The 22,167-nt window shown below is 39.5% G+C and overlaps 1 protein-coding gene across 3 annotated transcripts in view; it reads left to right on the plus strand.

The window, feature by feature from the left end:
* The window catches only part of LOC131064657 (protein GRIP), a 289,846-nt gene that overhangs the window by 230,589 nt on the left and 37,090 nt on the right, over window positions 1–22,167 (plus strand). For all 3 annotated transcript variants that reach the window (XM_059211056.1, XM_059211057.1, XM_059211058.1), the window contains one exon: window positions 21,919–21,990. In XM_059211056.1, coding sequence (XP_059067039.1) covers window positions 21,919–21,990 — 72 coding nt within the window. The remainder of the gene's footprint in view (window positions 1–21,918; window positions 21,991–22,167) is intronic.

The raw sequence follows: 22,167 nt of genomic DNA on the forward strand, positions 1-22,167 counted from the left end.
GTCAATGGATGAAGTTGGTTTTGCCCACAAGGAATCTTCCATCTCTCTTTGCAAAGCAACACTCCCATCAAGATCCTGTAGACATTCATGGGCTTCTTTGACACTCATGCCGTTTTCCTTTATTGATTGTTCCTCTAGTTGAATAGCTTCACTGAGTACCCACTATTACACCAAGAACTTCTTCCACTCTGTCCATGAATCTGATGCATTTTGCTTTACTATCTAATGCACTCATGTAATGTACATGTCTGAGACCAACTTGTTTATTCCCAGCCTGAATTGCAGATAATGCTGAGGTCTTTGATATTGTGTATTAATCACTTCAAGCTGTTTTCGAAACCTGTCTAACATCCAATGCAAATGCAGGATGTCATAATCCAGTTGTGAAACATTAGTCACAGGAACTTGGGCTAGAGATATTTTACATCCTGAATGTGGTCTTCTCTATCCATTACAAGGTACTGAGCTCTCCTGCAATCCAGAAAATTTGGCATGACCACATTTGCCTCTTCAAACCTTCCACAAAGATCTAGAATCTTTCCATAGTCATAACACAATGAGAGGTCCAATGGCTTTCTATTAAAGAACTTCTGACTTGGGCATATCATTCCTTATCCAAAGCAGATTCGGTGTTGTTGACAGGTACATTTTTTTGTGTGTATTCTGACATCATTATTTTTTGTGAAGTGATTTCAATTTGTGCTTTGAGGATTCTCCATGCTACATTCCCAAGTGCCTATTTTTGGCGTGGCTGTGAGTTCAATAAACCTCCATTTGTGTCTTCAAGCTGCGGTTCTCTGTTTTGAGGAAATTTTGTGAAATGTTTAATGTGTCTCAACTATCCTTGCAGCATCTTTAGGTTTCAATAGATCTTCAAACACTGTTCAAAACTTTCTATGCAGTCTTCTCTGTTGGTATCATATCATGTTAGTGAAAAGTAGAAGTTCAGATTTTACACCTGCCAATTGCATTTGCTTAAAATTTTTCAAAGCTTTTTCAACAAATTCTCCTTTGTACTTGTGCGTCTTTATTTCCTAAAGCTTCAGCGACAAAACTATTTTGTGCACTCCTTGTGAAATGATTCACCTGTCATGTGTATGCTTCCATATTATGCAGACATGCTTACTAAAGCAGCACTAGAACAAAGATTCTATAGTTAGCATATTTATGAATGTCTCCATACTAGTTCGATATTTCTGCATCTTGACACCCTTTTTCGATGTTGGATTTAACTCGATTCAGCAAGAGTCTTGCTGAGCTTCACTAGATTTAGGAAAGCTATAGATCAGTTAAAAAATGATCTTAACATTATTCATCATTGGATTTATCTTCATCCGTTGTCATGCCCTTCAATGTACATCATCTATATGATTCACCAGTCGCAATGAGAAGCATCTCTGCAAATTGCCTTCCATGAACCCTTTATAACTTCTGCGTTTGTCAATATTGGCCTTGTCTGAGAAAAATCAAGTCCGTGGCTTTGCAAATTGTCAATCACGATTGCTTGGAAGTTTCTAAAGCCTTTTCAACAAATCAATTTAATGTTCATGCTGGCTTTCAAAAATATCATTGAAAACTTCCATGTGCTGTGTCCTTTGTCATTTTTGGATCATAATTACAGAAGAATTTATAAAGAATGTATTTACTAAGGCATTATCAATCATACTGTCTCAAAAACACCCCTCAATATATTATCAACATTTCCTGTGCATGAGCTGAATGGCCGACAGAACTGGAAAACACTTGATTAAGGGAGGCTTTGATTGTGTTCCATTACCATGATACGGCCTTCTATTTGCAAAACAGATCATATGCCTTTCTCATTTTGATGTTGCATTATGTTGAGGCCTTTCATGAGATAGTTCAATTGCGGCATTTTCTGCTCAAAGGCTTTTGAAGCTTTTTCCTTTGAAGAATTCCCTTTATGTGTGTCATACGACCACTTTAGAGTGCTGATTTCTTCAAATTCGTATGCTGCTATAATGTGTCAGGCTGAGAGGTGGTTTTCACAACCACATCGGGCACTGATGTTGGTTGTAAAATCAAGTTACATCCCCGAAATGAGTTTTCACCTTACCTTTTTAGAGGAGTGTTGGGAAAATAATAAGTTTTTGAAACTGCTTCGGGCTCCAAAACCAACTTCAAAACTAACAATATGTTGATTGCCTTTAAAAAGTATCAGTCTCCCTTTTGTTTGTCTTTTTAGATGGTTCAGTATTTGTATATTGGGCCCGATGACGGTTGTCATAACCCTATTAAACCCGATAGTGGTTGTGAAACTTATGTAAATGCAGAATAACTGAATAAGCAATTGGTTTAGCAATAGGAATACTTTTGACATCAGACTTTGCTGCAAAAATCATTGGTATAAGTATATACTGTGCTAGTTTCTTCAATCATCTTCTGTCTTTGAGAAAAATTGGCATATTTCAAAAGTCTCCACAGGCGGATGCGAATGTTCACTTTCCCGTTGAATTTTTCTCTTTTTTGAAATGTAGAGAATAAGACCTTGGACAGTGTGCTTACGAAAGGCTTAATATCGAAACAGGCTTTTTGAATGTGTAGACTGATAAATCTTGCAACACTGATATTTAAAGGCATATGCATTGTGACTAGAAAGAGGTCAAATTGTAACACACAAGTTCTTAGACTTGCCTCTTCGAATATGAACATTTTCTGTGTGTGACTCGGTATAATTGTGCCTCTAATCTTCTAAATTTGAAAAGGCTTTCTAACCCTGAGAAAGCATAGTGGTGAAATGAACATTCACAATATTTAGACCAACTAATTAGGAGTTTCCTATTCTAGTCAAGAATATAGTAATCAAGTGATTGATATCTTCTAAAGTGTGCTTCAGCTTAAAATATGTATCTATTGGTGGTAAATTTAGCACTCTATATGCTTAGCATAATCAAATATCATAAGACCAGAGTGTTCTAGATAGAGATAGTTGAGGCGTGATGTCATTTCACAATAGGGGTAAAATTTTAAAATTGGCATGGATCGAAAATGTGAACAACACCTGTATGATCTTTTTTTGTTAGACAAATGTTTACTGCTATATCTAATAAATTAAATACATAAATTAATAATAAAGATGACAATGCCTACTAGATATAGGAATAAAATATGTCTTTATTTCCTCATGAAATTATTACAAATGAATACCAGAGATGATCAGCCAGGTATCGGAGTTGATCCGACTAGATTGTACTACTTTACTTGACGATACACAATATATTTAAAGGACCTGACATTTGCCAAGAGTAACACAACTGTCAACCAACTGATGCTTACAACTACCTGATGCTGACAAACGCAATATACAACCAATTAATACATAGTCTGATAGCCAATATTATCGAACAATAGACATTGTATGCTGACTACATCATCCGGTTGGCAAGTTTGTCATTGATGTCAAAAAGATATTCATTAGCTTTGATGAATACATGAGATTGATGCACAAATTTTCATTAATGTTAGAAGACGAATAGACAAGATGGACAAGACTATTGTTAATGTCAAAGGTGAGAATGCATGTGTAAGATTATTTAAAGTTTGTCATTGATATTAGCGATTGTTATCACAAAAGTTTGCACCCTTGCTGAGCTATCAACTCAACAACCTCATGAAACATGGAAACAATCTTGAAGTGTGGGATCTTGTGCAAGGGGGTTGAATCTCCGGAGAAGGCCGGTTTCCTTCTCAATCCAAGGTGTTGAACCATATCAACACTCCAAATTTTACTTCTCAACCTATCCTAATAGCTTGCAGAGGAAAAGGGAAGAGAGAAATGCTTAAAATGAAAGGAGGTGATGCACCAAGATAAGAGATGTTTCTCTCCCCACCTAGAGATGACACAAAGAATCAATCGAAATACCCAGGAGATGCACAAACTTCAGCTGCATGAATGACCCCAATGCATGTATGGAGGTTAGAATTTGCTAATTGTCAAAGGGGAGAAGATTTCCCACAAGTCACACTCAGAAATAAATTAACATAACATATATGAGAGAAGAGCCACAAAACATACACCTATGATGAAGGTAAGGAAACATACACAACATGCATAAGTTGAAGGAAGGCAAGAATGATAATTTCAATTCATTCAAAGGCCAATGGCCAAAGTCACAGTTGCAGAAAAGCAAGATAAATACAAGTCTTTAAGAGAAGTGAAAGAGCATAGAATAGCTCAAGCCAGTAGGGAGAGAACCCTTTACAATGAGGCCTAACAGCCTTATATAGAAAACTGGTTGCAAGAGTTGTTGGAGTATTAAAAACCTTGAGTGTTGATCACACCATCTAGAAGTGTTTCAAGTTGGAGGGATGTTGGGTAGACTTCGGAAGCACAGGTTGCCGAAGTTGGGAAGATTAAGGAAGGAACTTCGGAACCTCAAGGTTCTGGAGTTCCGAGGAAGAGAAAAGGAGGCAAAGGAAAGGAACCTTGGGGTTCCAGAGTTTTGGGAAAGAGAAGAAGGCTAAGGAAAGGAACTTCGGAATTTCGGGGTTCCGGAGTTCCGAGAAAGAGAAGAAGGCTTAGCAACCTGGGAACTTCAGGGGTCCGGAGTTTCGGGAAAGAGAAGAAGGCTTAGCAACCTGGGAACTTCGGGGGTTCGGAGTTCCGGGTTTGAGGACTAAGGAACTTCCTCCAGACAAGACAACACTTCACACTTCATAATTCTATTGCTTTTCTCTTTGATCAACTAGGCCAACACTGGTCCATGGATTGTATCTCTAATCGGTTCTCACTGATGGACCAAGGGTGTCATAAAATGACTAACATTTTTTGTGACCTCTGCGGGATGCTTGCCTGCTAAGCATGAAGTCCAGAAGCCTTGAGCATGCATTGGGCACTGAGTCGTTGAAAAGACCCAAAACATGTGTGCGCCATCGCTTGGAGGGAAACTGGAAACTAGAGCACACACCCTCTTAAGGAGGATGCGGCAGGTGCACAAGCACTTATGAAAGCAAACCAACTTCTAGTCTAATATTTACATAGTCATCAACACCCTCTTTAGAAGCAGGGCTTGAGATGAATCCCATTCACTAGGATTTGAAGAACTTCGCCATCAAGCTTGGAGAGATGAAATGCATTGGCCTCCTTGCAACTAGTGATGACATATGGACCACTCCAGATAGCATCAAATTTGGATTGTCGCCCAACTTTGTATCTGTCTGCATACCACTTTAGAATTAGATCTCCCTCCTTGAAGACCCTATTAGTAGCTTTTATGTCAAAAACTCTCTTGACCTATCCTTGATGAGTCTCAAGCGTATGCATAGCCTAACCCCTAACTTCCTCCAACTCCATTAGTTCAGCTAGCCTTACTATCATGGCATCATTCTCTGTTAATTCCAGCTGATGTGCTAGTTCAAGAGAGGGTAACTCTAGGGAAGCTGGGAGTCTTGCTTCGTTCCCATATACCAGCATGAAAGGGGAGTTATTGATCGCCCTCTTGGGTGTGATTCTGTCAGCCCATAAGGCTGTCCTCAACTTAGTATGCCATGCCCTCTGGTTGTCTTCAATCGTCCTTTTAATTATCATGATGAGGTTCTTGTTGGAAGATTCAGCTAAGCCATTACCCTGAGGGTAATAATTGGATGATGTCTTCAAGTATACACCATTCTTCATTGCCCAAGAACTGATTTGGGTTCCAACAAATGCCTTGGCATTATCTGATATGATGGTGGAGGGAACACCGAATCTTGTCAAAATTCCATCAAGGAATTTCAATACTGAGGCCTCAGTGACATCCCTCAATGCAACTGCCTCTGTCCACCTAGTAAAGTAGTCTGTTGCGGCCAAGATCCACTTGTGGCCAGCACTAGAAGGTGGATTTATCATGCCAATGAAGTCTAAACCCCATTGTGCGAATGGTTTATCTGCTTGGATGGGGTGAAGAGGTAGGGCAGCTAGTCTTTTCTTTCCAGAGAAGAAAGCACATTTCTTGTAATTCTTCACCCATCTATGTGAGTAATTGAATAAGGATGGCTAGTAATAACCAACCCTCATTATTTTGATAGCTGTAGTCCTTGCAGAGAAGTGGCCCCCTGAAGAGCCATCATGAAATTCTTCTAACAATCTGCTAACTTGATTTTGCTCGATACATCTTAACAAGACTCCATTAGAGTCTCTTCGAAAAAGGCTTCCATCCACTAAGACATAGGGGATGGACTGCAACCTGAAATGCCTTCTTTTGGTCTTGTCCAGACCTTGGGGGTATCTACCTTCCATTAAGAAGGTGGTCATGTCACTTACCCAATTGAATTGAGTGTCGTTGCTAGTTGGTTGATCCTCTTGTAACACACAGGCGACCTCTGAAGTAGTCGTAGAAGATGAGACAAGTTGTTCACATAGGCCCCTGCCTCTTACAAGTTTGGTGATCTTGATGTTGATGTCGTATTCCATGACCTTGGTTATCCACCCAATCCTCTTCTTGCTGATGTCCTTGTTTAGAAGGAAATCCTTGACACTTGCATGTGGAACTAAGAGCTGGATCCTGTTGTTAGACAACATGTGTCTGAACTTTTTAATGCCCTTACAACAGTGAGGACCTGCCTCTCTACATAGCTATACTTGAGCTCATAGTCTTTTAACCCCTCACTAAAGAAGGCAATAGGTTGCTCCAAATTATCATTGTTCAGCTGTGTTAGGACAGTTGAGATGCTGGATTCTCCTCCGAAGGTATAGAGGATAAAATCCCTTTCGTAGTTAGGGTTGGCAAGGGTAGGGGCCTGAGCAATTGCTTGTTTAATCTCTTCAAAGCCGGCCCTCCCCTCCTTGGTCCAACTGAAAACCAATTTTTTCTTCAACATGGAGGTGAGGGGTTTTACCATGTGTTGTGACCATTTCACACATCGCCCCATTAAAATGGGGACCCCCTCTTTTTGCTCGGTTTTGCCTGTTTCTCTCTCTGCTTTTAGGGTTTTGAGTAGGTGAGTCAGTCGTCTGGACCAGGGTTAAGCCTTAGGGTTTCCGTTTCGATGATTTTAAGCCAGAGTCCAGTCCAATTTTGAAGATTGTTTAGCTTCCTCTCGTAAGATGCAGTTTTGAAGTAAGGTGAGTTGTCAAGGGGTCAAGTAAGTCTGTTTGGGTTCAGTCGGAATTTTGAATGCAAGTCCGAATTTTTGCCTAAGTGTTGATGATGGAATTTTGAAATTTTGTTTGAGTGATTTTGGCCAAATTTTGGAAATTTTGATAACTGATCCCAGGCATTGGAAATAACCTAATTTTGCCTTGTGAAGTGACTGAGGTCCTCAAAACTTGATATTTTGGCCTGTGGAAGCAAGTTCGCTCCTGTCCCTCAGTCAGGGACCAGGGCGAAAATGATATTTTATGCATCCTGGTTATTAATTTATTTCATTTGTCTTGTGCAGGGTCGCCAGGGGATGCAGTTGAACGTGAATTGGAGGTTTTTGAAAGATTTTGAGATTCGAAAATGGCAAATTTTTGGAGTTTTAGGCCAAATCGCTCCTGTCCTTCAGTCAAGGACCAAGGCGAAATGACTCACTTGGACCATTTTGACCTCATTTTGATCAAATTGAAATGTCAAGGACGCAATGGAAGGTGAAATCAACATGATAGAGTGCCAGGATTTAGCCGTTTGCAATGAAAGGTTGAACTTTTGCCCTCAAGGACAAAAAAAAAATCGCTCCTGTCCCTCACTGAAGGACTGGAGCTTGTTTCTCAAAATTCAACGGTCCTTGCAGGATCAAGACGATTTTTGGATTGGAAGATATAAAGGAGGGCATGTTCTGTCCATTGAATATAATTTGAAGAAATTTGCAAACAAGGAAATGTGCCAGGGACAAAAATCGCTCCTGTCCCTCACTGAAGGACCGGAGCTTGAAATCCAAAATTGCCTTATCCTTGAAAGATTTGAATGATTTCGCGATTTGAGAAGAACAAAGGAAGTACATCTTATCAGTTGAATATAACTTGAAAGTACCATAATGAGGAAAATTGGCCCTAGAAGCAAAGTCGCTCCTGTCCCTCTGCCAGGGACCAGGGCGAATTTTAGTGATAGCTCCCGTCCCTCTCCCAGGGACTAGAGCGATTTTCCTTATAAAACAAGTTTTGGGCAAAGATCAAGTGAGTGTTAAGTTTGAGGCAAGCAAAGGAGGCGTAACGAACCCATTGAAGATAATTTGAAGATTGTAAAACGCCAAGTGAAGCCCATATTGTCCTAGGCGCTCCTGTCCCTCTCCAAGGGACCAGAGCGATTTCTTCCTTAGACAAATTTCTTGCCAAGTTGAAACGAATTCCATGTCAAAGGTGAACGAAGGGGAGCATGGCGGATCCGTTGAAGATAATTTTAAGTATTGGCAAAGAATGATTGAGCCTACAAATGCAAGTTCGCTCCTGTCCTTCAGTCAAGGACCAGGGCGAAATCTTAGTTATTTTGCCTTCCCTTCTGATTTTTGATGAATCCAGACCAAGGTACAAGGGGGCAATGATGTTTGGAACGCCTCGAAGAGAAAGTAAATTGTCAAAGACCGCAAAAGTGATAGAAACGCCCAAGTTCGCTCCTGTCCCTCTCCAAGGGACCAGAGCGATTTCTTCCTTATGCAAATTTCCCACGAAGTTAAAGTGAGTTTCATGTCGAAGATGAATGGAGGGGAGCATAATGAGTCCGTTGAAAACAAGTTTGAAGGTTGGCAAAGCACGAATAAGCCTACAAGTGAAAGTTCGCTCCTGTCCCTCACTAAGGGACCAGAGCGAAATAGTCAAATGTGCTTAAATGTTGAATGTCACTCCCATTTCATACGTTCAAGAAGGAATAAAGGACATCATTTTATGCCTTGAAGACAATTTGATATCAATATGATGAAGGATTTGCACCATAAACTAAAATTCGCTCTTGTCCTTCAGTCAAGGACCAGGGCGATATTCACTAGACTAGTCATTTCTTTCAAAAACCACGTCAAAGCAAGGTTACACAAGATCCGAAATGTCATTTGAAAGGTGATGAACAAAGAGTTAAGGTTAAAAGATGACGAATTTGAGCTAGACTTCAAAGATCGCTCCTGTCCCTCACCAAGGGACCAGGGTGATATTCACTTGAATATCAAATTTACCTTGTAAAGGACAAGTAAAGTACGCGTGGAATGAAAGGATAAAATAGTTACTTGCCTTGTGATGCAAAGTGGTGATTAAAGAAGCGAAGACCAAGGAGTAAACGCAAGATCGCTCCTGTCCCTCTCCCAGGGACCAGAGCGATGTGGTTTGTACCCCTTACATCTCCCATGTTTTGGCGCTAACATCATTTTCAAATTATTTCAAATGCTAAATTTCGATAAACCTTGATATTTTTAATTAAAATTGGCATTTAATAAGTGCGCACATGACATTTAATTAATTAATTTTGTCTTTTAAATCGAAACTATTAAATACGAAGGCATTAAATTAATTAATTATTATTTTAAATAAATAAATTGGGGCGCTTGGGTTTTATTTTCCATATTTTAAAAAAGTCGGCCTTGATTTTTATTTAAAATTTGTTTTTATTTTGCCTTATTTCCAAAAGTCGGCCTAGAGGTAATTGAGAAGGTAAGCGCTTATATAAAGGGGGTGTGATATGGCATTTTAAAACATCATTCAATCATCCTTTGCATGCGATTTGGAGAAGACAATTACAAGGTGCGAATTTCATCAAGGAGAGGTGCGAAATTTCCATTCAAAGGGGAGTGCGAAATTTCCATTGTGTTCAAGTGGAGCGAATTTGCCATCAAAACGTTGAAGACCCCACAAGTTGGCGAAGTTAACAAGGAAGGTGCCTTTGCTAGAGGAGGATCGTATTGATACTTCAAATTCCGATTTTTGCCTAGGCGATTTCCTTATTTTTTTTTTTGTTTTAGAGTTAGCTCTCAAGTGAGGTATGGCGAAGTCTTCCCTTGTCTTGAATTTTGAAAATTGATCTAAATTTTGAATTTTGAAATTTTGAATTTCCAGTAGCTCAATCGTATTTAGGAAATGATAACTCAAGGACTTATCTTGAAGTTTCCTAAATTCAATCTTTAATCTAATCTATATTTTTACATTGCAAAATCTATTTCTCATTATGAAATGTTGTGTAGGTGTTACAATGGCGACCCCAAAGGCGGGAGCATCCACCAGTCGTCCAACTCTCATGAAGGAAGATCAGAGGAACGAAGAATTGGAGACCAAGATCGTGTCGAAGTGCAGCAACATTGGAGATACCAACCTGGGAAACTTCAGTACGAAGAAGTTTCGAGAGGTCCCTTACATTGGCAAGCCGTCACCTGTCGCAAGGAGAATAATTGAAAGTGGTATCATTAAGGCGGCCGGCTTCCCTCCAGCAATCCAGTGCCATGAGTTGATGATCGAGTGTGCTCGCCATTATGATCCACAGTCCAGATCGATAGTGTCCAAGGAAGGAGACACTTTTGCTTATCTTTCAGAGGAAGCTATCAGTGAAGCTCTTCACTTGCCAGAACATAAAGATATGATTTATAAAAGCTTAGAAGGAGCCAGGTCCATGTACGAAGATGATCCAGACACTTGCCTAAGCATCATCAATAAGAACTGGTTACTCAAGAGTCGTCCTCGCCTGAGCAAGATTCCGAACACACCACATAGGATTGACTTCCAGGAGGAGTACAGAGATTTGATAACATTACTCAACCGAGTTACAGGGGCTCCTCAAGCCTTCTATTTTGAGAAGTGGATGTTCTACTTCATCCAAGTGATAGTTCAGGGAAAAGGAACAATCCATTGGGCTAGAATGATTAGCCATTGCTTGGACGTACAGTTAAGGAGATTGAAGGGTACCAAGTCTTTCCACATGAGTTCATACATCATATATGCCTTGATCAGGAGCTTTGAGTATGCAGGACTACCTCACAGAGGAGTGATTGGAAGAGGACCTGGCGAAGTCAGAGTTTGTGATTCCTATGTTCACTTGCATCATCCGCCAGGAAGTAACTACAAGTTAGTCAATGATACATTCACGATGAACATCACCAGGATATTGCAAGGCGGGATTCATAATCGGCTATCTCAGGATGCACAAGAGCTTGTAAAGAGGTACGGTGCTTGGTTCATCCAATTTCAGAAGTTTACATATATTAGAGTTCATGGATGTCCTTCACCTCCCTATATGTTGCCAAGATATCCGACAGACAGAATTGTGTTACTTGAGGTAACAAGACAGTTGGCCGCTTATGTGAAAGCATTCATACACAGACATGGAAATGGAGTTCCTGTGCCTATCATATTAGGGAATTCAGTTGAGGTATGTCCTAATGCTCTAGCCATGGATGATGCAGAGAAAGAGTTAGCTTTATATTCATTTTCATTCTTTGCCTTGAGAGAGAACTTTGATCCATATGGGTATATAGAGGAGACAGTCGGAAGAAAATATAAGCATGAGTTTCAGATAGAGGACTTTGTGATGAATCTCTTGGATGAGCTTGAAGTGAAAAGAAAGATGCATTCTAGATTGCCTTTAGACTTCATCAGGAAATGCAAAATTTACAGAGTGGCCGACCAAGCTCAGGATAGTGGTAGACATCTCCAATCATCTTATGATCGAGAAAGCAAATCAGTAAGGCTAGATTGGAATGAACCCGAGGTTGTGGATCTAGATGCTTTGATGGCTCCAGTCTTGTCTTGTACTCGCAGATGGGTTGATGTGCAGCATCAGAAGTTGAGAGAGCAAGGCATATCTATGACTTTCACTTTGGAAGAGAGACCAGTTGAATGAGGAGCAAGTGTAAGTGAGGGTAATCCTAATCCCAGAAATGCAAGCGAAGGCAACCTTCGAATTGTAAGTGAGGGCAATCCACATTCAAGAGGCTCGAAGAGGAAAGAGAGACCTGAGAAAAGAGAATCTTCCAAGAAGAAGCCAGAGGCCAATCAAGATCGTTCATCCGGCACATCTTCTCGACCTGAGAAGAGGACACTTGAGATAGAGGAGTCTATGGAATCAATGGTACAGAACGATAAAGAAGGACAGGCACCTCGAAGGTCACCAAGTGGGTCTCTCCAAGCTAATGAGCTACATGAAGATAAGGAAGAAAACGAAGAAACATCTCCTCTTAGAGAAGAAGAAACATTGCCTAATGAGATACAGGTTAGAGAAACAAGATCTGCCATTCCAGATTGGTTAAAAGAGAGACTAACAAGGGTGATTGTGATCGAGGACGAAGATAATGTGATTGATTTAGAGAGCCTTGTTGGAAATTCTTAGGGAGTGACAGAAAAGAGGAAAGCCATTAAGATGTCCAAGATGATCAGAGATGAGACAGGATCCAGGAAATTACAGATAGCTACACCAGCAGTGGACAAGTATGAAGGTGAGATCCTCGCAGAGGAATATGATGTAGAGACATTTGAGCTTGGTCCACTCACAGCCGAGAAGACGTTGGATGATGCTACTGATTCATTTGAGGCACTTAAGGACAAGCTTAGAGAAGAAATGGAAAAGAATAGGAAGCTTGAGCGAGAGGTCAGTGCTTGGAGAGGCTACTTTAGCCATCTCAATCAGCCTTTGAGGCATCAGGATCCAACAGTATCTCCTGCGCAGGCACTTCCCCTCGAATCAGTTGGCAAGGCAGAGAGAGTCAGGAGTTTGGTTCAGCTTATGAGCTCATGGATTGACAAATCCCATACAGTTGCTATTGAATTTGCAACAAGGATGATGCAGACCATTCATCGAGCTATTCAAGTTCTTGAGGTCATCCACAACTTGATGATAACGGTAGCTGCCTTTGCTCATACTAAAGATGTTATCATTCCAGTCCTGCAAGTAATCAGACAAACGTCAAGGAAGGTCCTAGTGCAAGAAAAGATAATGGATGGAGGGCCTCATGGTTTACTTCAGTGGTCGACTTTACTCCAGATGAAGGAAGTTCTCTTCGAGGACATCAGTACTAGATGCAATCATGTTGAGGAGGTTATCCACCCGATCCAGGACAGAGTGTTTGAGGTACTACGTACTATTCTTGGCAGGAGGATCGAAGTTGAGACAGATGTGGATTTGCAAGAATTAGAAGATAGAGTCAAGGTCATCTTTTGCAAAGATGAGAATATTATTACAGATGAGCAACGGGACCAGATGTTTGCTACCATGCTCCTGATTGAGAAGATCAATGAACTTGAACCTGAATGGGACGCTGCCCTTCTCAAGGCTTTCGATCAGGTCATCCACTTAAAAGAACGAATGAAGAATCTTCCCGAGATTCCAATTGCTGAGATCGAAGGAATCGTGTCTAGATTCATCGCATATGCTAAAAAGGAGCATTGGAAAGGGAATAAGATTCTAGATGAGAAGTTGTTATAGATGATGTGGCACCTTAATTGTCATTGGTCTATGTCTCCTAGATTTTCGTGCCAAATTTAATATTTGGCTATGCATTTAATATTGTTCAGTAAAAAGGGGGCTATTTGTAATAAACCCTAATTAGGGTTTAGGTGTCATAATATTGGCCATTGATCTTATTTTGATCTGGACCGTTCATTGTAATTGAGGATGCTATATATACCCTCATTTCTTTTCATTTTGTAACTAGAAACTAGAGATTAGATGTCAGCATTAGTGATTAGAGATTAGCAATTTGATAGAAGCAAGTATTTGTAGCAAGATTGAGCTTTGAAGAAGGAATTTCAAACAATTGTTGTTCATGATGGCTTTGAGATCAATAAAATATTGAAGTTATGGTGTTTTATTGCAATTCTTGTGGTTATCTTCATGGTTGTTCGTTTTCTTGAATCATTCTCAATCAAAATAGTGTTTTAATTTGAAGGACAAAGTGTTGGACTTGATTGTCGGTGAGGTTCACTTTCCAAACCACTAGCTTCTTGCTGATTGTAGGAACGCCTTGCGTGGTCAACTGGATCAACTTGAATCACTTAAACTTTCAATCATTGTTGTATCTTGGACATGTGCCTTTGTGGTAGTGTTTATGATCCTTGATGAATTGAAAAAATCATTTGTTACCTTAGAAGATCGCATCAATTTCAATTGAGTTGTTACTTTATGGCAATATTGAAGTTGGTAGAATCTTGCCAAGTCTCGTCCACATTGAGTCATTCTTAGGATTAGATTAGACTTTATCTCTTGCAAGCCCTACTCTTTTAATCTTTTTTGAGAGCTTGGTAGTATTAGGAAACCCTGTTCCTGCAGTTCGGATTTGGCGTAAGACCCCTTGATGAAACAGCAATCACAACGGCCACTGGTGCTTATCCACACGTAGAGACCCTACTTAAAAGAACATTGAAGTCACCCTAACTGATCCTTCTTGTGATATCTTCAGCAGTTAGAGATTTTATTCAAGAGAGGATAAGGTACCCTTGGGTATTTTATTCTGTGTATGATTGTGTACAAAATACACGTCAACACCATGGTAACAAGGTTGGGAATGAACCTCCTCACAAAGTTGATCCTACCAAGGAAACTTTGCAATCTCTTCTTGTGACTGGGGAGTGGGAGAGAAAGAATAGCCTCTACTCGCTCTGGTTCAATGGTCAAGCCATCTTTGGATACAATGTGTCCTAGCAATCTTCCTTGATCAGTAGCAAATGCACACTTGCTAGGGTTCAAGGACACACCATACTCCCTGCATTTCATGAACACCTGCTCAAGATGACCAAGATGGTTAGTTGCATGCTTTGAATAAACAGTTATGTTGTCAAGGTATATAAGCACAAACTTTGCTAATACCCCCTTGAAAGCCATGTCCATTGCTCTTTGAAACGTGGCACCTGCATTGGTTAGCCCAAAATGCATCTTACAATTAGCATAGGTACCCCACTTAGTAGTAAATGCAGTCTTGTATCGGTCTGATTCTTGGACTAAAATTTGATTGTAGCCTGAATACCCGTCCAAGAATGAAAATCTTTTTGAGCCACTGACCTTTTGGAGAATCTTCTCCATGGAGGGAAGCGATAATGATCCTTGAGGGAGGCTTTGTTGAGGTCCCTAAAGTCTACACATAGTCTGATTTTCCCATTCTTTCTTCCTTACAGGGACAAGGTTGGCCACCCAGGAGGATTGCTTGATAGGGAAGATGATATTGGCTTCTATGAGCTTGGTCAACTCTTTCCTCATTAGTGGCTCAATCTTGGGGTTTATTGGCCTTTGCTTCTGTCTGACTGGCTTTGCATCCGGGTTTAGCTCTATAGTATGTTGGGCTAAGCTAGGGTCAAAACCCTTCAAATCTTCATAGGTCCAAGCAACTATGCCATCATATTTTTGACAAAGCTCAACAAAGGCCTCTATTTCAGTTGAGGAACATACCTTGCCCAAGTTCGAGACCTACCCTCGGCAACAACATCTGGTTTGTAATCACCCTTCTTTGCAGCCAGGTTCATCCTCTTCTTCAATTGATCATCTGAGTTGAAAATGCCTTCCAAGGTAACTAGACCTTTAGGCAACTTGTTGGAGTTGAGTTGCATGATTTGATCTCCATACTGGTCTTGCAGCTTAGATTGATTTTTAGCAGAAAATTCTGCTTCATTTTGCAAGAAATTAACAAACTGTTGATCAATTTCGAATACTTGCCAATTTGCCTGATTGTCTGGGATAGAAGGCCTCACAACAAGCCTGATGTGTTGCTCCTCACTTGCAACATGCGGTAGTATGTCAAACTGGGCACCAATCGCTGCAAGCCTATCGACATGCTTGTTCTGACTTCTAAGAATACTCTGGATGTTGAAGGCCTCGAATCTTTCAATCAAATCCCAAACCCTGTGTTTGTAAGATTTGAGTAGGTTGTTCTTTGTTATACTTTGAGCTCAGATATGATTAACAACCAATTCGCTATCTCCAAATACTTGCAAGGTTCTGATCTTTTTGTTTTGTGCAAGTTGGAGGCCTTGGATCAAGGCTTCATACTCAGCGACATTGTTGGTGCAACCAAACTGAATCCTAAAAGAGAAGAAATATTTCTCTTGCTCAGGAGAAACAAGCATCACACTAGCACCTGCACCGTTTCTATTTGTTGAACGATAAAAAACATGCTCCATAACCCCTCTGAATCTCCTTGTGTCTTGATGAGGTTAGGGATAGGAGTATCCTCTTCATGGATACAATAGGTACCAAGCCCAGTTTCTTCAGTCTTAGCTAATGGATCAAACTAAAAAGCCTTGGCCCATTCATCCAACAAACAATCAGGGACCTCTTGCAAAAGAGTAGCAGGCTCACGGACAGTACACTCCTCCCCCTCTTCGAGCAAAGTGCAATTCATGTTTATAGGGTTGGGGGTGTAGGGCTCAATGTGGTTTTGCGCAATGGGCTCTGCCCTTATGGTAACCTTGGTACCATAGCTTGTTTGAAATAGCATGTGGGACCAATCAGAAGACAGGTATCCACCTATCTTGGTGGTGAAGTCTCTAGATAGACAAATGGCAAAGAAGGTAGGGAGGTCGATGATTGATACGTCTTGCAAGACAGTGCAACCAGGGCATGCATGCAAGGATAACTTCAAATTTTTAACAACCCCTACTGTCTTAATAGAAGTGACATCCAATTGGACCACTCCCTTAGTCACAGGCTCATATTCAATGCCAAGAAGATCGGCTACTTTCTTAGGCAAAGCAATGATGTTCAAATGTAAGAAATGCAGCCACGAGAGATATAGAAGCAAAGACTAGATGACTGCAAAAAGTGATGGCACGATCATTATGGTGGATCTCAGACTAGATGCTAAAGAATAATCACATATGCTAAAAGTATTCTAGGAAGGATTAGTTTCTAAAGTAATCACAATTAAAATCAAAATTATAGGTTATCAAAGATCAAACAGCCACGATGAAAAGGTATGTCTCATAATAAGACAAGATATAAGAAGAGGTCATTTTGTGAGATATGAAAGGTGTAGAAGGTCTTATCTTTTAAGCACAAACTGATTTTGAGATAGAAGTAAAGAATAAATTTGATACTATAGAAACAGATAAGATAAAGGGTATATATGCAGATTTGAGAAGAAAAGGATATGAAAATAATTGCTTCAAATCTGTGAAGAATAGCATAAAGATGACTCTAGAGCAATAAATAGTAGAGCAATGAAGAAGATTATGGTGTGTATGTGAACAGATTTGCTTCAGTTTTATGAGCAGTTTGTTGCAGACACTAAGGGCAAATGAGTGCAGACTCTTGAGCAGAGTTTCTTGAAGAATATTACATACTTATGAAGGGTCATCTCTCTTGGTGAAGAGGTATATTGAGGAGGGTAAAAAGAAATAAGTGAGAAGTGTGGAAAGTATGACAGTTTAATGTAATATCCTTTCAAATAGTGAGCATATTTATGAGAGTTATGAGTATATTGTTGAAGAGATTTTAAACATTTTTATGATCAGTCTATAGCAGATTTGAATAGAGCAGATTGAAGAAGAGTGTTATAGCTCCTGTGTAGACAATTTTGAATGGGGGTTGGTGCCTCTAGTGGGCAAGTGCTCATGAATTGAATGAGGGGTTGGTGCCTCTAGTGGGCAAGTGCTCATGAATTGAATGAGGGGTTGGTGCCTCTAGTAGGTTAAGCCTATAGAATTTGTAAGAGATTATTATATAAGCAAGTAAATTTTTGTGGTTTTCTTCCATATGGTTTTCCATGCATATCTTGTGTTCTATTTGTGTTACATGATAATAAGTTGAAAAAGTAAAAGTTTGTTGTTATATTGATAATGTGCAATGGATATGCTTATGAAATTAAGTTATATGTTTATCATATTAAGTTAACAAAGTAAAATTTTGTTGGTATACAGAATCACCACCCCTCCATCCGCCACCCCCGCCTCTTAGTATAACCGTGTGCCAACACATCTAACCCAAATGAAAAATTTGTCTTCCAGATGTTAAGTAAGCATCAAGTAACACGAGGGGGAAGATTGATTGTGATAGTGTAGAGAATGACTTGTACTTTGCAAACTCAAACTTGGATTATGCAAGGAAATTCAAATGAGTGTGATGAGGCTCTGGGAGCAATGCCCTCAACGGGGTCAAGGGGTAGCTTCCCTTGCGGGGATCTGGGGGCAACACATCGTTTTCATGATTATTTATGGGGCAAAAAGCATTGTTGACAAAGCGTGAAAATAGAGATTTTGGAATGTTTAACCAGTGTATTCAACATAGTAAAGTTTGATGTTTCGTGAAGAATTCACTTTGTCGTACTATGGACATTGTCTAGTGGTAAAGACAAACAATTGCTACAAGATTGTATCTGAGCAGCCATAGGATGTTATGATCCCCAAGCCGTACACTGTAGAACAATGATGAGTGAGGTGTACGATCTGATGTCTTACAAGGTAAATTATGTGTTGTCATACTACGTCCAAACCTTGCCGTATGAAATACATGATGGTTGGTTGCCTTTGTCGATGATGTAATACCATGTGTGAGGGTCATCATATGATGTGGGAGAGTGGTGGGTTTACGATGAAAATAGATTGTTGTTGACGTATGAGGAGTTGTAATATCCCCACAATTTATTTTTTATTTTTTTTTAAACAAGATTACAATCACACCAACACTCGTTAGGGATTAGAATAAGAAAACTAAACCAGCTGAAAGGAACCCTACACCTTTTGATCACTGAGAGCCCAAGCTGGGAGGGTGAGAGCATATGGTAGCAGTGGATCGTTAGATGTAAATTGCTGAAAGTACTGATTACAATAATGGGCGGCAAGCCAACCCTTTCCACTTTCCAGTGGTAATAGAAAACTAGAAAGCTTGGCAGTAAACCAGCCAAGGAGAGCAAGAACAAAACCAAGCACAAATCACTCTACCGCAATATTTCAGCGGGAGGATTGAAGACTTACAACAAAGCTCAACTCAACCTCTTATGCAATGGGAGGACCATTACAAACAAAATATCACTTTACCACTTATGCAGCGGGAGGACCATTACAAACAAAATATCACTCTACCACTTATGCAGCGGGAGGACAAAATAAAAAATATCAAATGTAGCCGGCAAGCCAACCTCGTCCACTTTTCAGTGGGGTATGCTTTATAGTCTAGAAGTGGTTGGTACTACTATTCAACTTTACAATATAGAGAGAAATGATTAGAATAGAAGAACAATATAATCACACATGAAAGCTACCTCTAAAACCAACTCAAACATTAAGCAACTATTGCTGTTCTTAATTCTGAAAGTGAATAACACGCAGACCAGCCACTACCGAAAACACCAAAATGCTCATAACTAACACAAACCTACTCGAAATCACACCAAATCAAAAGCAAATGACTAATATGGCATAAGCGACCATTTCAAAACCTCAAATCTGAAACTCCAAAGTCCGCGACCAGCTGCACGCATCCCAAGGCAGATAGGGAAGGGGCGCCCTAGCAGAAAAATTCGATCAGCAATATAAAATTCAAATCAACAAACTATCATCTCCCTTTTGGAGGACATCATCACCTATGGGATAGAGAAAATCAGAACCAATACCCATGTTGATACGCTCAACAGACAAGGAGGTACGATCAAAATATTGCTTCAGCCACTATACGCCCAGCACACAGCAAAAACACAGGATCAATCAGAAAACTGAAAATGTAATAGCAAACTCCATCACTTTGAAGCTCAATCTACTCCTCTGAATGAGAAATAGGCTCTCACAACTAGGTGCTATCTTTCAAGCACGAAACTGGTACAAGCTAGGAAACACACAACTTCGAAGCAAAGGTCTGGCACAATTTTGGCAGCACTTAGTTCTGAAAATGTTCAAAGGTGACAAATGAGAGACCAAGCTCTCATATTTATAGATTCTGAGACCCCAAATTCACCTCGAAATGGCGTCCAAATTACACTTCCTCATTTGCATTTCATTTCAAACATGACTTTGCCTTGGCGTCCCCCTTTCCTTTGCACAAAATTCAAACTTTTTGTTGGTCTCAACTTGCAACATAAAAGAACATTATACATGAGCGCATATTCCACCCTTGGGCGCCTGACTTAGGAGAATAAATAAATTTTGAATAAAATGCTCCTTTCATTTCCTAAGTCATCCAACAATATAATTAAATATTAAACTTTAGAGTAAAGTAATAATATTTAATAAATCACTAGCAAAACAAATACTGATCAGTACCAAATTGAGCTATGGATTGAAGTGCTGAAAACCATCAAACTGAGCTGGGTCTGAACACACAACTGAGCTTCTAAAAATAGAATTGCCTGAAATGACACTTACTAAAAATAGCAAGTCTTGAAAACAACTCTAAAAAGACTATTCTTTGAACCCTATAGCTCAACTCGAGAAACCTAGAAAAACCCAGTAATCATGACAACTGACATCAACTTACTAAAAATAGTAAGTTCTGCAAACTCCCCTGAATGGATTGCATGTCATACCACTGTGAAGCTTATAGAAAACCCAGAAGGAAACTTTGATTCATTCTGCCAACCTCCAATCAGAACATCCCTAAAAACTGCGAAGAATCCTCCTGGAAAATAGGAAACCCTAATTCCTCATTCCAATCAGCCTACTGGTCTTCAGAATAGGCCAATGGACCTCTGATTACTCCTTACTGAGAAGGGGACATTACAAGGGTGGAGGCCATTTGATGATAGTGAATGGAGTCCTCAATACATTTTGATGGATCAAGTCAAGGAAGGTTGTATGTTGGGAATGATACAAGTAGGCCATATGATGTTGAGAATAATAGGTCGTACAATGAACAAGGACCAAGGTCGTACATTGGGAAAAACACAAGTAGGTCGTATGATGCTAAGAATAATAGGTCGTATGCAGTTGGCCAATGACTGTTTCATAAAGCCTCTAACAAGATGCTGAATTTTCTCTATGGAAATTAAATTAAATAGAGTTGTATATGTTCTTAGAAATTAATAAACGATTATTGAGACTGTAGAAAAAAAACATAGGTAATAAGATGATAAGGATTCATAATAGCCCATATCATTGTATGTTGTACAATTGCATTTATTAAATTATCCCAAGTACTATGCTACATTCCATGGTTAAAATAATCACTAGGAAATAGTCTTGACAAGTCTTGAAGTAGGTGAATGTAAACTAGTCTAAAAGACTTGGGACTTAGTTACTTGAATCTAAGTTCGAGACGTGTAGAAACTGGTGACTCTTGCCCTTGAAATTTGATCAGCTAAGTCATAAGTGGAATTAAAAAGATAAAGCAAAAAAAAATACAGCAATTTGTCCAAAGCGAAACGATATAATATGCCAAGGAATTTCAATTATCTTTGTGCTTAAGATTGGCTATGTTATGTTCTACAAGCAAGATGTTCAATCGCTATGTAGGAGCTCCCCATAGTTTATATGTTGGTGAGTGGATAATAAAAGCTTTAAATCCTTATAAATTCCTATAATTCATGTTTTTTTGAATTTGTTAAGTCTCTTCTGAGTCTTAGGGGAGTCTGAATGTTTTCGAATCCAAGTAAAAAATCTGCTGGTTGAGTTTGAAGTTTGAGTCAAGTCCAAGTGTTGTAACCATCATATGCACTATTATGAATCTTATCATAAGATTTAACGAATGTTCATTGCAACAACAAGGCAATAAATATTAGTCACAAAGGGTATAGCACCATAGAGGGACACCATAAACTGGCATAAAGAGATAAGCAAAAGGACAAAGCTGGTGGAGGGTCCTAGGAAATAAGTCCTTAACCATAACATTCAGCTGAGATTTGTTAAATATCAGGAATAATGTTTAAAAAATAATTATAAGTATCCTTGCTTTTCATAGCTAGTTAGGGTGACAAGTTCATCTTCTTTTCCTCACATTCTGGTCCTTAACTAAATGTACTTTAGCTGGATTAACTATAAACTAATCAGAAATTCTGTATTTTGAAGGTTTGATCTGAAATATTTCAATACTGGCAAGAATTCAAAAGGAATGTTTACCACTCTTAGAATGTCGTTCATTGAAAAATTGTAGAATCTGATTTAATTCATATCAACATTTACAGCTCTTAGCCAGGCAACAAGCACAGCGTGAGGAAGAGCTTGCACGGTGTCAGCGCCATATTCAAGCCCTTCAAGTAAATTTATGTTTCTGTCTGTCTTGTAGATGTTTTTTCATGGTATAGTTTCTTTGGAAAGAAACAAGTTAGATTAATGTCCACCCATGACCTGAAGTAGGCCAATGGAACTTGAAAAGTACATTTGAGTATAATAGAGATATGTTTAATTTCTCTCTGGCTTTCTAATTGACTTTT

Source organism: Cryptomeria japonica, chromosome 9 (assembly GCF_030272615.1).
Source record: "Cryptomeria japonica chromosome 9, Sugi_1.0, whole genome shotgun sequence".
Lineage (NCBI taxonomy): Eukaryota > Viridiplantae > Streptophyta > Pinopsida > Cupressales > Cupressaceae > Cryptomeria > Cryptomeria japonica.